The 17,032-nt window shown below is 46.9% G+C and overlaps 2 protein-coding genes and 1 pseudogene across 4 annotated transcripts; 1 reads left to right on the top strand and 2 right to left on the bottom strand.

Annotated features, from left to right (window-relative positions):
• The first annotated feature begins 391 nt into the window (after positions 1-391).
• Positions 392-7,420, top strand: LOC112873589 (uncharacterized protein Mb2253c-like). Of its 3 annotated transcripts, XR_003224782.1 has the most exons (11): positions 392-524; positions 1,077-1,174; positions 2,105-2,263; positions 2,444-2,545; positions 3,191-3,280; positions 4,199-4,291; positions 4,382-4,525; positions 5,002-5,109; positions 5,294-5,345; positions 5,423-5,561; positions 7,129-7,420. XR_003224782.1 is itself a non-coding variant. In XM_025936596.1 (10 exons), the coding sequence occupies exons 2-10, from the start codon at positions 1,079-1,081 to the stop codon at positions 5,455-5,457; spliced, it is 879 nt and encodes a 292-aa protein (XP_025792381.1). In that variant the 5' UTR covers positions 392-524; positions 1,077-1,078; the 3' UTR covers positions 5,458-5,831. The 3 variants fall into 3 exon arrangements, 2 of the variants coding, with proteins under 2 accessions (XP_025792381.1, XP_025792383.1); XM_025936596.1 differs by lacking the exon at positions 7,129-7,420 and having other exon boundaries at positions 5,423-5,831; XM_025936598.1 differs by lacking the exons at positions 2,444-2,545; positions 7,129-7,420 and having other exon boundaries at positions 5,423-5,797.
• A 578-nt stretch (positions 7,421-7,998) lies between these two features.
• LOC112876348 lies at positions 7,999-10,047 on the bottom strand. The gene is made up of 2 exons (XM_025940442.1): positions 9,838-10,047; positions 7,999-9,758 (listed from the first exon to the last, which is right to left on the bottom strand). The coding sequence occupies exons 1-2, from the start codon at positions 9,940-9,942 to the stop codon at positions 8,211-8,213; spliced, it is 1,653 nt and encodes a 550-aa protein (XP_025796227.1). The 5' UTR covers positions 9,943-10,047; the 3' UTR covers positions 7,999-8,210.
• Positions 10,048-11,197: 1,150 nt separating this feature from the next.
• Positions 11,198-13,706, bottom strand: LOC112873721 (annotated as a pseudogene).
• Between the last annotated feature and the right edge of the window lie 3,326 nt (positions 13,707-17,032).

Raw genomic sequence — 17,032 nt, 5'->3', positions numbered from 1 at the left:
GCATTGGATCCGTAATTTCGTAGCATAAAAGTTTTCTTTTGAACTGAAATTTTGTCATGTCTTGTGGTCCGGTGGAATTGGAAGTTTGCGACTCGTTCGTTTCAGGTGCATTTTGGGTCCAAGAACACGCTGCTGGATCATCCTTGTTATGTTCGTATTAGGCCGTCCAGAAAATGATTAGAGGGCCTTAGTTTGGCCTCATTGTTACACACGTTTGAAACCGTTACTATACAAACTGTTGAGAAAGGGTACCATCATAGTACTAAAATCTTTTCTTTTCAAAATCCGTATTTTAAATTTGCTGAACGAAATTAGGCAGGACACGTCACGTCCCCATCGATGGATTGACATGAATGCGACTTTTGACCACTCCGCCCACCTGGAGCGGAGCAGCTCTTAAACCCCGCCCCCTCCCTCGGCCGTCGCTTCCACTCGGCCCCTCCACCAGGCCGGAGCCTCCTACCGCCGTCGACGCAGCGCCGCTCCCGCCTCTCCATCGTCGGCGCAGCGGAGCGGATAGCCCGGTAAGCGATCCTTCCTTGCTCGGATGGATTCCCCTGGTCCCAATCGAACCCAAACCTTCCCCTCTCGGCCGCGGATCCGCGTGCTGCGTGCGTGGTGCCCTACGAACCCAGCCCGTTGATCCATCCTCAATTAGGTTCTCTTTCTTCTCCGGAACGAGGAGTCGGTCGGTCCTTCTTACGCCGCACTGGTTGGTACTTGCGGAATTAAAGGGCGTGGTGTATTTTCCAGTTTTATTTTGGGGGGTTTCACCTCTTCCTGCATTGCTCATAGGAGATGAAACGGATTTTGCAGATAAACTTGTTACCTTAGGCGCTTGTGCAGGTTAGAATGCTTCGCTTATAGTGGGTTTAAGTTCATAATATTTCAGTATCGGACTACCTAGTTTATTTTTTTGGTACTGAAGCCTGGTACCTCTCTTCCAAAGTGTGGATTGATTGTGGTAATCAACAACTGCAATTGCAATGCATTTATCTCGTATACATCTGCTGTACTAGACCTCGTTTTGCAACATTTGTGGCTAGTTATTTGACTCAACCTTCATCTTTTCGCAGTGATGGAAGAGGGCAGTGACTACTATGTTGTCAGGAAAGGGGATGTGATGGCTGTTTACAAAAATCTAAGTGATTGCCAAGCTCAGATCTGCTCTTCGGTATGTGTATCAGTAATGAAACTACAAATTCTATGATGATTCCACTGTTATGTTGCCTGCACATCACATTTTGTTGATGCACCAAGGAAGAGTTTTGGCTATGGCTTCTAAGAATAGGAAAAAGTACATTCCAATGGTAGTTGAAGGGAGATCTATCATAAACATTAGTCCTCTTTGTAGCCGTTTGCACTGCTTGCTTTCTCATGTCTACGTGAACAAATGCAATAGTTCTTGAAACATGTCTAAGGTTCTCTGAACATTTTCAACGTTTCAGCTGTTTCTTCATATTTACTAAGATTTTAGGAATTACGTTTCTGCTGATACACTGCTAGTTCTATGAGTAGAAATAGATGAGTTCCTTTATTTTAGTTAAAATACAGAGCGATTTCCATTATTTGTGAAATGCTGAGGTAGTTATATATTTGTAAAACGTTTTGAATCCATAACAGCATATCAGTATTTAACCATATAATTGCTAATTGTGTTTTTTCTAAATGTTATTTGTATTCTTTTTAATACAAAGACACACGGCTCTCATGCGTGTTTGAGAAAAAGAAAGGTCATTTGTATTTATGCTGTAGCATCTATGTGGCTAGCACAGAAATTCTTTTGTCATGCAATAACTTGTAATCCTCATGAAATGTCCCATCAAGTATGCATAGTATTATATTGTTTATTAAGCTATGGAAGTTTTGCTTTGAGCTGCCAAAAAGTTCTAGCAGCAGACTGTCTTCTATATTTCTTTTGCTCCTAAACTGTTCATTTGTATTTTGACAAATCCTTCTTTTATTCTTCAAAATTTAAACAAGTATTGCATAATTTGACTCAAAACTGCATCGACGTCCCGAAGGAATTCTAGAAATGCAAATACTATAAATTGCATGCATTCTGTGATGGCAATTATCTTAGATCGTTGTTTCTCTTCTCAAGGTATTTGGTCCTGCTGCAAGTGCCTACAAGGGTCACTCTTGGAGCAGAGAAAAGGAGGAATACCTCTCTTCACAGGGGTTAAGTAACGCTAGTTATGTAATTAATGCAACCGAACTTCGGGAAGATATATTTGGCCCCCTTGTGCCCTGTAGTTTCCAGGTAAAGGGCTGAAACTTGCTTCCATTGTGGTTTTCCACACTTGTGGCGCATTGTAATCTTCCAAAAGTTACCAAGTTCACAGCCTGTCTACTAGGATATTTTCTTGTGAGCAATGTAGCAAAATTGATTATCTTTTGCGCATTCTTGCTCTCATTTTTCCACCATTTCTTTTCTTTGTAGGAGATAGTTGGTTCTAGTTCGAATCTTGCGGCTCCAAATCATATTGGCATCCATAATGTTAGATCATATCATACTGGGTCTGAATCTGTTGATCTGAACCATGTAAGTATCACAAGCACTCAAAAATATCAGCAACGAAATCAACATCATTCTCTGTTATTAAGCATGTCACTTGATCTGGTCAAGCTTCAGTTGAACACTAGAGAATCCTTTTAACAGGTCTGTGTGTAATATGGCACACATTCCTCAGATGCCACCTAAAGACAGTGGACAAGAGAAAAAGAAGATTAAGTTCTATAGAATATATTTCCTCTCGTAGTGATATTTCACATGGCTGGTATTGTAACTAAGCGTATATTTCAATTTTCAGGGCATGTGTTTCATACTTTCCTAGCAAGTCTGCATATGCTTGATGTGACATACATATTTACATATGAAATAATGCATGAAATTTCAAATAAGCTTGTAATGAGTATACATGTGAATCCATGCCTGCACACAACTATATGTGCATATATAGATGTACATAAGAAACTTAGAAATCCATGGGAGATGCACACATGAAATTTTTGGTATCTTATCTTTTCTCTTCCTGTGTTGTGCAAGTTTTTTTCTTTTCTTATTGGCACGGTATCTTATGCATTATTATCATAATCTGCTCACTCTAGTCATTAATATTTATTATGTGCCTCTTAAGTCTCTACTTGCAAGCATTGCCATTTATTGTATGATGAGCTTATGTTGCAGGAAGCCAGATCTAGTTCCTCCAGTCACATCTCACCAGCAAACCTCAACCATAGTGGAGCTGTTGAAGCACAACCTGTATCAAGACAATACGTAAGTTTAATCATGTTTGGGCTAATTATTATACGTGCTCCTATCAGTTTCTTGTTTGAGATGATATCAGAGTAACCTCTGGAATTATGTTATTGAAGTTGTTATGTTGATTATGCTCTGTGTCAAGTAACTAAACATGTATCTGCTCAACATGCTTAATAGGTGAATGCTCTTAACTTTGTTTTGTAACAATGTGAACCATACAGGTCCTGAACCAAAACCTGTTTAGCACTAAACTTCTATTCGTGAACTTTTAAAAATTGTTTATTAGGACTTGGAATGGCAGCCTTTTATATTCCAAAATCAAGGCATGTTTCATGATTTAGAAAATTTCAACCTTCTGTGTTTTGCAGTCCTTTAAGAAAAGCTAGTTTAAAATATGTGTGCAATTGAGGAGTTGAGGACATAAACTCCTAATGTTCTTTCCAAGACTTCTTATTTCTTTCATATGTTTGGGTTGTTGGAGTATCCGCTGCCCTTTAAAAATGGCTGGTGTATTAGTAATCTATATTTGTTAAAAAAAATTAAGTACCACATGATGAAACAGAGCAATACTTAAGTGTAGAATAACAAAGCATTCAACTATTGATAAATATTTTTCATGATATTTCTTGGTGCAGCTGAACTGAGAAAAAGTGTTGCTGTGGACAAATATCTGGTGATCGCAGATTTTGTAGCATGTTCATTTCAATTTGTGTTCGGGCATGCAAAACATCAAGTTAAAAGAATTGTATGGTAGTGATAGAAATCAATAAGTGGTAATTAATGTTCAGATACTAATTTATTCATGGCTACATGTTTGTATGCCCCTGCACAATCCAGATGCTCTTCTTGCGTTCGGGCATGGAAGTGTTTCCTGTCATACATTATTTCCATGCATGAGTTCATTCTGAGTCTTGCACCTATCTTGTTATTCAGATGGTGGCTATTCTTCATTTTGATGGTGCTTCAAAAGGAAACCCTGGAAAAGCAGGTGCTGGAGCAGTTCTTATGACTGAAGATGGAAGAGTGGTATTATCAATACTTAATGCACTTACAAAATTTGTTGTTTACCTTTGCTCTCTCTCTCTCACTCATTTTATGTCCAACGTAACCTTGAAGATATCTCGACTTCGCGAGGGTCTTGGTGTCGTTACTAATAATGTTGCTGAGTACCGAGGCCTGATCTTAGGACTGAAATATGCAATTAGGCATGGATTCAGGAGAATCAAAGTACATGGGGATTCTCAACTTGTCTGCAATCAGGTATGCCTTTCAAGTTTCATATCCGTAATCACAGCTTCCTCTGTTTTGTTGTTGTCTAGCATCTCTGCATTGTCATGCTAAATACATATCAACCTGCTCAAGGAAACAAGCAAGGGCAATTAGGGAAAAAATAGCAGAAGAGGAAGCTGTACAGATGTGTTTTGCTTTGCATATTTGTATACTAGAAAATATAATTGTAGTGTGCCTCATTTTACTATACAGAAATACAGTAATTGGTGAAGCTAAGTTTGTCAATGTTGTTGTAGCATTGTTCTCTGTGCAATCTATTCTGAAAGTAAGGAACCTGTGTGTCGTCAATAATTTTTGCATTTTCTTGAGAACTACATTCATTGCGCAATCGCTGAAAGCATAAGCTTAAGAGAACTGTTCATGTCTGAATCAAATATTGGAGCAGAGAATTATGGTATCAAGAGGATATTTTTGTTGCTTCTGACAGCCTTCGATGTCCTAAATAGGTGAACGGTGTTTGGCAAACAAAGCACCAGAACATGATGGAGCTCTGCAATGAAGTGAGAAGGCTGAAAGAGAACTTCCTCTCTTTTGAGATCAACCATGTTCGACGGGTATTGTACATATCCTCCCCACCTGTGAATTTTTATACAATTATAGTTTCATGCAAAGCTTGCATTCTCCTTGGTTTTCCCATTATTCCTATGTACAAAGCTTGGACTGAGCAAAGCTACCACAGCATTAATAGCCTTCACACAGTGAAATGCTTTTGCTGATTTTTTCTGCTGCACAATGAAGGAATGGAACGCTGAGGCGGACCGCCAGGCGAACATAGGCATCACGCTTGCCAGTACGCCACATTTTCCCATCTGTCGACTCAGTTTTCCCATTGTTGTTTCCATAAAATCACCGGGCACACTGTTGCAGGTGGCGCTGTGTCGGAGGAGCGTGGTGACTTCTGATACAAGCCTCATCCAACCGTATGTAGTTAGCTAACGACAAGCTTGGACTTTTGCCTTCGTCAAGCTGCTAGCCTGCTCTACAGTAGGTGCGTGGCGAGGCTTTTAAGGGCATGTTTGGCAGCACTCCACTTCACCAAAAGCTGCTCCACTCCACCAACTCTACAAAATTGCCATCCAAACATGTACAGCTCCACCAGCTCCAGCTCCAGAAAAAAGGTGGAGTTGAGGGGCAGATCCACGTTTTTTGTGGAGTACCTCAAGAGGTGCTCTAGAAATATTAGTTTCGTACCAACTCATAGAGTTGCAAGATAATTACCCACTGCCACTGGTTAGAACGTAATGGTTCAATCCAACTCCTCCTTCTTTTCTCGTCCCGTCACCTCCTGCCCCTCCCCTCTCCTCCCCTCCCGCCTGCTCCTTCCTCCTCCCCCGAACCGCCGCCGCCCCTGCTCCTCCCGCCCCCACCGCCGCCGCCGCCCCTGCTCCTCCTCCCCGCACCGCCGCTCCCCCCTGCGCCTGCTCCTCCGCCGCCCCCTTGCTCCTCCTCCCCCGTGCGCGCCCCCCTGCTCCTCCACCGCCGCCCCGCCCCCTGCTCCTCCTCCTCCCCCCACCGCCGCCGCCGCCCCTGCTCCTCCCCGCACCGCCGCTCCCCCCCCACCCCCGCGCCTGCTCCTCCGCCGCCCCCTGCTCCTCCTCCCCCCCCCCCGCTCCTCCTCCCCCGCGCGCGCCCCTGCTCTGCTCCTCCACCGCCGCCCCGCCCCCTGCTCCTCCTCCCCCACCGCCGCCGCCGCCCCTGCTCCTCCTCCCCCGCCCCCCGCGACGCCGCCCCTTGCTCCTCCTCCCCCGCGCACGCCCCCCTGCTCTTTCCCCCCTCGCGACGCCGCCGCCCTCCGCCCCCCTGCTCCTCCACCGCCGCCCCGCCCCTTGCTCCTCCTCCCCCGCGCGCGCCCACCCCCTGCTCCTCCCCCTCGCGCGCCCCGCCCCCTGCTCCTCCCCCGCGCGCGCCCACCCCCCTGCTCCTCCCCCTCGCGCGCGCCCACCCCCTGCTCCTCCCCCTCGCGCGCCCCGCCCCCTGCTCCTCCCCCGCGCGCGCCCCGCCCCCCTGCTCCTCCCCCTCGCGCGCCCCCTGCTCCTCCACCACCGCCCGCCCCCTGCTCCTTATCCCCCCCGCGCGCGCGCACGGCCCTGCTCCTTCCCCCTCGCGACGCCCTCACGGCCGCCCCCACTGCTCCCCCCACCGCGCCGCCCACTGCTTGCCCCGTGCACGGCCGCCCCTGCTCCCCCCCCTCCGCGCGGCCCACTGCTCCCCCCAACCGCGTGGCCCCCTGCCCGCCCCTGCGAAAATGGAAGGCTCTGCCGGTGCTCTAGTTTGTAATAAAAATATTTATTTTGTACCATAGTTATTGCGATCTTTAATATTATTTGGTTGAACAATGATATTGGAACATTATTGTAGCAGCGGAAAAAACAAACCAACCCTTCATCCAACCACCATGGGCAAAATAGACTATTCCTACCAAGTTCTCATATTTTTGGAGCTGGAGCACCACAATCTCCCAAACACGTACGTCAGCTCCAAGTTTTGCTAGAAAAGATGGAGTGAAGCTGCTAAAAGGTGGAGCTGGTGGAGTGGAGCTTGTTTTTGTGGAGTGGAGTGTTCCCAAACATGCCTAAGTAGTCCTATCCAGTTACATCACCAGTAGTCTGGGCATATGCCATCGTCAAGCTAGGATCGAATTCTGATTTCTGTGTCCTGCGGAAGATCATGTGCGTCTATGGTCTACGCCTTGATGTCGAGTCCTGGGCTAGTGGGCCCCATTTTGATGAACCCGGTAACTCGACCCATGGTGTAAGCTTCCCTTCATGGACCCTCTCTGCTGGGCCGCATTCCGTCGGATCATGTAAGAAGCTTCGACTTAATGGGCTCTGAATCTGATGCAACCCGTGAGTGTGTGCTCTGGAATTTCCTATTCTATTTGTGGCAAGAGCCAATGTCCATATGCTTCCATGGCAGAGCTGATTTGGGAATGGGCAGATTTTTTTCTTTTTTTTTGAAGCAAAGGAATGGCAGATTTTCAGATTGGATTTTCTAGGGACTTTACTTCCCGTTCACGACTGGCACTCACCCAATTTTTTTCATATTTCTGCCCCATTCATAGTACATTTAACTGTTTGTTTTCTAACATAACTCTGGCACGCCAACTGCAACTATGCCCAGCGGTTGATGGTGGCAGGAAACGTTCTTTAGGAATTAGGTTAGACCTGGGAGCTGTACGCGAGGGTCAGGGATGAACTCTGACCCAGAGCATAGCTGCATTACGAAGACGTCAGTGAGCGGAACGTAATTAAGGTAGGAACCCCAAACTGTTGGTGACCCGTTGATGTCGCAAATTTGCTAGTTGAACTAATGCTGAGCCGAGGATTTGGTTGCTTCCCCGGCTGGAAGATAACAGGCCCATACCAAGTGGTGCCAGTGCCAGTCTGCCAGAGTTACAGTTTAAGTAACTCTGTCTTAAATTTATTAGAAGGAACACGCCAATCTTATGAAGCACCAACTATAACATGTTGTGAAAAATGATTACGTATGTTCCTTCTTCACTGACACTGTTCTTCCATCTCTAATCCATTTTAAATTGTAAAAACCAATGCGGTCGCAGCATTCTCCCTATGTAATCCTAAACTCTGGTCACCGACTAAACCTCGAAGCCAAAAGCTTAAACCTCCAGATTAGACTAATCGTCAAGCAAAACCCTTCACTTGTCGCCCGGAGCGGCGGCGGCCGACCCCTCCCGGCGGCGGCGCAGCTGGACGACCTGCTGGTGGCAGTTGGAGTGCAGACCCGGGGAGAAGGTGGGGCTGCTCGCCGGCCGGTACTCCGGCACCAGGCGGCCGCTCTTGTACCGCACGCCGCACGCGTTGCACAGCGTGTGGCGCCCCTCGGGGCCCTCGCGCCACTGCGGCGTATTCTCCGTCCCGCAGTGCCGGCACTGCCGCCTCGTCGCCGCCGGAGCCCGGGGCGCGGCAGCACGCGCGGCTGCCACCTCGCCACCGCCCGCTGGGGCCGCCGCACGCCCTTTGTCCGCGGCCGCGCCACCGTCACCGACGCGTCCTTGTTCGACAGCAGCTTCTTGTCCTCCACGTCGACTCCGTCGCCGCGGCGGTGGTGGCGTGCGCGGCGGGCTCAATTCCACCACCCGCCGCCGCCGCACGCCCTTCGTCTGCGGCCGCGCCGCCGCCGTTGGCACAGCCTTCATCGCCGGGAACGCGTCGTTGTTTGACGGCCACCCCATCTCTTCTTTCCCCTCCTCGCCGTCAGCGGCCGTGGCGGGGCAAAACTTCGCCATCCGCTCCGGGCGGCGGTGCAGCTTGACGCGGTTGTGCCAAACGAAGCGCAGCTCCGGGCGGACGGGAAGCACCGGAACCATACAGCTGCTTCTGTAGCCCACGAGCCACTGCGGCGTCTTCTCCGTCCCGCATTGCTGGCATGGCCGCCCTGCCGCCGCAGCCGCAGCCAGCGGCGCGGCGGGATTCAAGCCACCATCCGCCGGGACTGCTGCGCGTCCTTGGTCCGCGGCCGCACAACCGCCCACGTCATCATCACCACCGACGGGGACGCGTCCTTGTTCGACAGCCAGTCCAGCTCCTCCCTGGCTCGGCCGCCGTCCCGCCACCGCCGGAACCCGAGGAGGAGGCGGCGGGCTCCACGCGATCGCCGGCCACTCTACCGCCTTCCGGGGCCGCCGCTTGCCCTCCGTCCGTGGCCCCGCCGCCGCCGCAGCCATCAACTGCACCGCCAGGAATTCGCCCTTTTGCGACAGGCACTCCAGCTTTTCATCCCCCTTCCCCTCGCCGTTGCGAGCGGCGGCGAGGAGTGCTTGAGCCGCCTCCTCCCTGCGGCGGCGCATCTCGACGACGAGGCGGTGCCGGTTGGAGTGCAGCTCCGGGGAGAAGGTGGGACTGCTCGCCGGCCGGTACTCCGGTACGAGCCGGCCGCTCCGGTACCGCACGCCGCACGCGTTGCACAGCGTGCTGCGCCCCTCGGGGCCCTCGCGCCGCTGCGGCGTCCGATTCGTCCCGCAGTGTCGGCACCGCCACCCCGCCGGCGGAGCGCGCCCCACAGCCGGAGCCTGCGGCGGGCTCCACGCCACCTCCCGCCGTGGCCGCCGCACGCCCTTCGTCCGCGGCCGCGGCGCGGACGGACCCATCGTCTCCACCGTCGGGAACGCGTCCTTGTTCGACAGCCACTCGAGCTCCTCCTCACCTTCATCTCCGCCGCCGCCGCTAGCCTTCACCTCCAGTGCCTGCAAGCATCGACCTTGTCTCCCATCATTTTCCAACCAAGAACCGCAAAAACCCTCGAAGAAATAGGTGCCCCAATACCATGTGGTCGAAGAAGCCGTGGAGGTCGGCGCCGCCGCCGAAGAGGTCGTCCGCGACCGCAGCCGCCGAATCGCCGTGGAGGTGGAGGGCGTCCACCACCACCATGGCCGCCGGTTGCCGGTCCACCTTCTAGGACACGCCGCTGCAGCCCGCCGCAGGGGATAAAGCAAGGAGAACAGAGACTTTTCGCGTTTTTTGTTTAGGGTGAACTGCAGGTAAATCATGATGGGGCTTTTCTTTTAGGCTCAGTAAATTTAGCAATGCCGTGACCTGCAGGTAAACCATTTTAACATTACCCAGAGAAATATAATTATTGTGACTTATTTCACACGATTATACTCTCTTCGTTTGTTTCGACAGGACAATGAGTACATTTAACAAATATCCTGTATCGGAATATATTTATAAATTTCAGTAGATTTATGATGGTATGAAAGTAATTTGCAAAAAAGTATATACGCATAATTTTTCCATTTTCAGATTAAATTAATAGTTATTGCCAGAACTTCACAAGTTTGATAAAATGCTATTCAACATACCAAGTACTCCCTCCGATCCGTAAAAGGTGACGTTCCAACTAGATTGATTAGCTTGTTTTTAGTTCAAATATAAATCTCATCTATTTTCGGCCAGGTGTACAGTGTAGTACATGTTATTGGAGGGAGTAATTTCTGTGTCGAATTACAACTTAAGCATAAGATGTAACTGCACTTGGGGCACCCGCAGTGTTGGCGGGGTTTGGAATGCTATTTCACTGACGAGGTTTGATTTCACTTTGCGCTACAATGTATGAGCATCGACGCTGGAAAGAGCATGGGGCCATCCTGAAATAAAAATGTGAGCTCGGTCCAACCACCCCTTCCACCGCTGCTTCTGTTCCCCCGAGAAATTCCCCTTCGCCTTCCCCATTTCTTCTCCCTTTCTTCCCCCGATGAACCCTAGCATAAAAACTTCCAAAAATCGATCTTGTTGCCCCCCCAGTATCTCATCAAATTGAGTCCCCCTCCCAGATCTGAGCTCAGCAAGCTATTGTGCTTCTGAATCCGGAGGGAATCGGATGGAATCGCATCTCCTGCGGCGCGGCACATGCGAGGCGACGAGACGGCACTGCTCGTGGGCGGCGGCACCGGACGAGTCGCTCGCAGCCGGCGGCGGCCTCGCACAAGACTGCTCGTAGGCAGCGGCGGCCCCGGACGAGGCTGCTCGCGGACGGGCAGGCACCGAACGAGGCTTGCCGCGGTGGGCGACACGGGACCTGGCCCACAGTGCTTTGAGTCTGAACGGTATTTCAGGTGTGTTTCAATCCACTCATAGTTCTGTACATGGTTGTCTCTTTTTTTTTTACACATGAGATTCATAGTTGTGTATGTAGAATTAGATGGGTTCTTAAACATAGGAGTACACGCGAGATACAACACATGAAAAGAATTGTTGCATTAATAAAGAGTAAAGTAGTATAATTTGACAAGGATAGAATGAAAGTAGAACAATTTCATTGGCAAAATAAAAGACAACTAAGATTGATTTTCTCCAAATCGCTCCCATATGTGCTCAACCAAGTCATCCTTCAAACGGCGATGCATATCTCGATCTCAAATGTCGTCTTCTATTTCCAGCACCCTAGAAAATTCATGAATTGGCTCATGTCCAAATCTAGTCAATGGTGCTGTTGATGTCTGGTCATACTCACTGTCGTAGTCATGATCGTAGCGAACTACATAAGTATCCCTTTCATTCTCCACAATCATTTTATGCAATATAACACATGCATACATGATGTCACAAAGTGATCGCATTTGCCACATACGTGCTGGGTTACGTAAAATGGCAAAGCGAGCTTGCAAAACCCTAAAAGCTCGTTCAACATCTTTCTATGCTCCTTCTTGATGTGCTGCAAATAATTTGTCTTTGTCACATTAAGGCAAGGGGATTGTTTTCGCAAATGTTGCCCATTCTGGATATATACCATCTGCCAAGTAGTACCCCATATTGTACTCAGTTCCATGGACCATGGACTCAGCTTCTGGAGCTCTTCCTTGTAGTACTTGAGTGAACAGATTTGATTGATTTAGGACGTTGATGTCATTGTTTGCCCCAGCTGTACCAAAAAATGCATGCCATATCCAAAGGTCCTGTGATGCAACAACTTCTAGCATTACAATACAAACTTTATGGTCACCATGAGTATATTATCCCTTCCATCCTACTGGATAGTTTTTTCATTGCCAATGCATGCAATCTAGACTTCCCAGCATTCCTGGAAAACCATGAGCTTCACCTATATGAAGTAATTGCTGAATGTCCTGACTAGTGGGTCTGCGTAGGTATTTTTCTCCAAATTTTCAATAACACCTTTGCAAAAATGTTTCATGCTCTTAATAGTAGTTGTTTCAGCTATTCTAAAATTCTCATCCCACATATCAGCTGAAGTTCCATATGCCAACATCCGCATACCAACTATGCATTTATGTAAGGATGAGAATCCTTCCTTTCCAAATGCATCATTCCTTTAACGGAAATATGGAGACCAATTACTAAGGGTGTCAACAATGTGCAGAAATAGGTGTTTTCTCATCCTATACCTTCAGCGAAATTGGACATCATTGTAAATTGGATTTTCTATGAAGTAATCCACTCTTTTATTTGCACTTTCATGATATCTTTTTATGTGCCTTCTAGAGAAATTGTGATGCTGATTAGACATACCTCTCTGATGTGCCTCAATCTGAGCTCGGAATTTTTCCTCTATTTGAGCTTCTATTGGATCATTCATGTATACCCAGAAGTACTGTTGGATGTTCACAAATCCTTCAGCAGCGTTGCTTGATCCTTCAAGAGCAATGCTTGATCCTTCAGGAGCGGTGCTTGATCCTTCAGAAGTATTGCTTGATCCTTCAGGAGCATAAGAATGTGAGTTTGAGTCCATAGCAATCGAGGGAGGAGGGGATGGAAGCAATGACTAGGTGGGAGAAGGGGTGCTAGTGTCATGGAAGCAATGACTGGGTGGGGAGGGACTGAGCATTCATGTCCTATTTGTAGGAGGTAATAGGTCTCGCAACAGCTACTTCCCTTCCAACGGCTACTTTTCTTCCAACAGCTACTTTCCTTTCCTTTCCAACAGCTAGTGTCCTTTCCAACAGCTAGTTGCCTTTCCAACAACTAGTGTCCTTTCCAACAGCTAGAGGATTCTGATATGTATTTTGACGTGCAAATACAATTTGATTTAGAATGGACAAGGTTTTTTTTATTAGCCAATAATTGAAGATACAAGTTTATAGAAAATAAGTGACTGAAATGGAAATCTACTTGAACACACACAATTTGGATTTAGGATGAACAAGGCATTTTACATTAGCCAATAATTGAAGATACAAGTTCATAGAAAATAAGTCAACTAGAATGAAAATCTACTTAAACAGATAAAATTGGTAATACAACTGGAGCTGAGCAATCTAGTCTCCCTAAATTAGTCCAAGATCCCTAGCTAAGTAATCTAGCAATCGTTTGTGCGGTGCCTTAGCATTATCATCATAATTTCTAGTGTCTTTCTCAAGTAATTGCATGTACTTAGCCAACTTTTCAAATTGTGTCCTATCTTTTTCCGCTGCAGCATTTTCTTTGTCTGCTATAGCCTGTTCTTTTTCAGCTTCAACTTGAATAAGTGCAACATCAGCCATTTTTTCTGCAACAATCAACTTGCGCAATTGAAGTTCATTGAATGCTTTCATACTTTCTTCTGTGAAAATGGCGCCATCTGAATTCTGACACTTGACTTTTCCTTTGTTTTTCTATTCAGCCTTAGCAGCCTTTTGACCTTGAGGGCGACGAACTTCATCTTCTACACCTTCAGTTTCTTGAGTTGAAGAAGTGTAAGCACCTGATTCATTGAACCTAGCTCTTTTCTGCATCTCCTCAACTGGGTGAGGAGATCTTTTACTCCACTTTGGTTGGTCCTTTAACACCCTCCACCAATGTTCAAATGCAAAGGGTCTTTTCTTTTTGGCAATCTTTTTTGTACTTTGAACGAACCTTCTCCATGATCTGATCTTCAGAATGACCGCTAGGATATGTGCTGCAAATATCATTGTAGACTCCATTGAACTTATTAATGTGAGGGATAGTCTTGTTCCAGTGTTCTTTGCACTGCACAGCTGTTCTCTTTTGCCCTTCAGGTGCATGCCTGTTGTACTTATCTACAACATCCTTCCAATATCGATCTGTCTTCTTTCCATTGCCTAAAATTGGATCATTTGAATTTTTTAACCAAGAACTTACTAGGCGTAGGTCATCCTCTTGATTCCAAATTATACGCCCTCCTTTCTTTTCAGCCTCATCTTCACTTGCATCACTCCACTCTTCTATTTCAGTGACAGGATTTGAAGGAAATGATGGTCCTGAAGCTGGAGGAGATGAAGCGATTGGGCTGCTCTCATCACCTCATGAGCCGCTGCCTGGAAAGAAGGCCATCGATCCCATTGGAGATGCTGGACCATTGCCTGCAAATCCTCCAAGCACTCCTAGCAGGTACTGCCCAATATTGCCTGGGTATGGACCTCCATGGTAGCTTGCTGGTGTGGGAGACAAGCTCGGGTAGCTTGGACCTGGAAATGGATTGATATTGTGTGGGTAATGACCATGGAAGCTTGGATGAATATGTGGCGGTGGGTAGTTCAAGGGATAATGGTGTGGCTGAAAATTCGGGTGGTGCCGCTGGTGCTGCTTTGTGTTTGTGTCTTTTGGATCTGATGAACTAAAGATTGAGGAGTTGAGGAGGTTTGTGAAGTTTCCTGAAGAGGAGTTCTCCATGTCTGGCTGGTCTGTTTGTAGTAGGATAGTGTTCACTGGTGTAGCAGTTTATATGTATATATATAGAGAGAGAGAGGTTGGATGCAACGGTCTGCTTGTTGTGTGACCGTTGGTGTGTAATAAATAAAGGCCAACGGTCATGTATTTTGATACATTATTTTATTCATTTGGAAGATTGAGCACCGGAGAATGAATTGGCGACAATGGCAGCAATTTTTTACTGGGCATCGCAGGCTGCAGTGTGAAAAGCGATGCCCAGAGAGAGGAGAGAGTATCGGAGCATGGTTTTCTACCAACACTGTGGCTGCTCTTAGGCCGCATGAGCTTCCTCTTCTACCTGTCCTTGCTCAAAGCAATTAGCTTCTGCTAAGTTTGTTACTCCCTGCCTCCCCCATCGTGTCAGTTGCAGGAAACGCAGAGTAACTTTATTCAATGGTGCGCAGAGGTGACGGTGCACATCGCTTGTTAGACAAAATGCTTAGGGTTTGTTTCTGAATTCTTATTTTCTTCACTTTATTGTGCTGTTGTAATTGAACCTTTTTCCAGTTGCCTCACATGAATGGTAACTCACTTTAATTTGATCTTGAGAATTTTAAAGTCACCCTAGAGCATCTTCGATTTATAACATGGGCCGGGAGGTGATGGATAACCATACCTGATCATGGCCGCCTGACCGACAAACCCGACCGAAAAGCTCAAAAAAAGCTGACTGGCTCAACCAATATGTGGGGTAGACTCGGAATGAAATTTTCGACCCGCGACAAAACTCAGGCTGACTTCTTTGATCCGAAACTCGAAAAAATCCGACCCGATTCAAAAATTGTACATAAAAAATTAGGATTAAAAAAGAAACTTCTTAAGATGAAGAGGTTGCCATAGGCTGGAGGTCATAGTCATGGAGCTCTTCAACAAGTTTAGTTGGAAGTTCACAAATACTATCTAAGTCGTTATGCTTTTCGTTCTTTTAGCTGGACCCGTGCAACAATTTGTTGTTGTAGTGCAGTTTTTGTATCCATCAGCTGTAGGTACGGTGAATGTTGAGACTGAAATTTTATTCCTTCAACTGAAAAACATAAGTTACAACTCCCTTTGTTCCAAATTATTAGTTATTTTGACTTTTCTAGATGCATAATTTTTACTATGCATCTATATATATATATATATATATATATATATATATTTATATCTAGGTGTCTAGCGAAGTCTACAAATCTAAAAAACTCAAATCGACTAATAATTTGGACTGGAGGGAGTATTTAAGATGAATTGGTATGGCCAAGTGAAATGTTTTTCCACACTTGATTATAACTCCTAGAAATATGGAAAGGTAGTGGTGCATATGTTTTCAACATGGGCCGCAAAGCGCGTGGTGGATGACAAGTGCCTTAGTCCTGAGTACATAGATTATTTAGAACAAGGCTCATAAATACATCAAATAGTTGAAGCAAAGGAAACGCTCTCAGTACAACTTCCGATCCGTGTCTTTCTTCTCTTTGTCCGCAGCACGTATGCCCCATGCATGTAATTGCCACCCAACTTTTGGATTTAACATGTTTCCTTTCTAGCAAAACAAGCTAGGATTTCAACTAAACGTTTGTCATTGTACGTGCCATGCATGATCTATGCTTTAGCTTGCCGGCAGTTCATCAAGATGGATGATGTATATACCGCCATGACGCTAGTCAATTTTTCATATGGTTTGAATATTGTTTCCTTTCGTGGCCATATTTGATTAGTGTGTTGTTTTGTTTTCTTCCGTGGCGACCCCATCACATTTCTGATTCTGGTTCAGTGGCCCACTGTTAGGGACTCGGATCGTGGGATGATAATGGAACTGGTATAACAAGGTCATATTACAACGACGAAGGATTCGTCGCCAAATTCTTCGGCAAGCCGGCCAGTTCCTATTACATCCAATTTCCCCGTTCCAGCGCTGGAAGCAAGACTAGATAAAGGCCCTGTTTGTTTCAGCTTATGGCCGATTTTGAAGACTCGATTTTAGAAAATTCAAAAGTCGGATGACTCCCAGAATCGAGAATCGAGACTCCCAGCTGATTATGGATTCTCGATTCTCGATTCTGGAAGTCATCCGACTTTTCGATTTTCTAAAATCGAGCCTTCAAAATCAGCAATAAGCTGAGACAAACAGGGCCAAAGCAGTTTGCCCGATCGGCGTTGGTGCGCGATGTATGGCTCTCAACCAACCCATTGTGGGCCGGTGTAGTTCAGGTTGGGCCTTCGAGCCCTAGGCTGCAGCTTCTCGTCTTGGGCTGACTGATGGGTCATGATGAGCTTCGTAACATCCTCCCCTCCACAAGAAACGGCTTGATCCCAAGCCGGTGCCACTGGAAACCTTCTCCTCAACTCCTCTTCGTCTTCCCAGATAGCC

Source organism: Panicum hallii, chromosome 9 (assembly GCF_002211085.1).
Source record: "Panicum hallii strain FIL2 chromosome 9, PHallii_v3.1, whole genome shotgun sequence".
NCBI lineage: Eukaryota > Viridiplantae > Streptophyta > Magnoliopsida > Poales > Poaceae > Panicum > Panicum hallii.
Note: the sequence above shows the minus strand (reverse complement) of the source record. Positions and strands in the feature narration are given on the sequence as shown.

Excerpts from the sequence above, each read along its gene's own strand:
- LOC112873589 (XM_025936596.1), top strand. The coding sequence starts at position 1,079 with ATGGAAGAGGGCAGTGACTACTATGTTGTCAGGAAAGGGGATGTGATG. Across the intron at positions 1,175-2,104 it reads AAGCTCAGATCTGCTCTTCG|GTATTTGGTCCTGCTGCAAG; the intron begins GTATGTGTATCA and ends TCTCTTCTCAAG. Across the intron at positions 4,292-4,381 it reads TGACTGAAGATGGAAGAGTG|ATATCTCGACTTCGCGAGGG; the intron begins GTATTATCAATA and ends GTAACCTTGAAG.
- LOC112876348 (XM_025940442.1), bottom strand. The coding sequence starts at position 9,942 with ATGGTGGTGGTGGACGCCCTCCACCTCCACGGCGATTCGGCGGCTGCG. Across the intron at positions 9,759-9,837 it reads ACGGCTTCTTCGACCACATG|GCACTGGAGGTGAAGGCTAG; the intron begins GTATTGGGGCAC and ends CGATGCTTGCAG.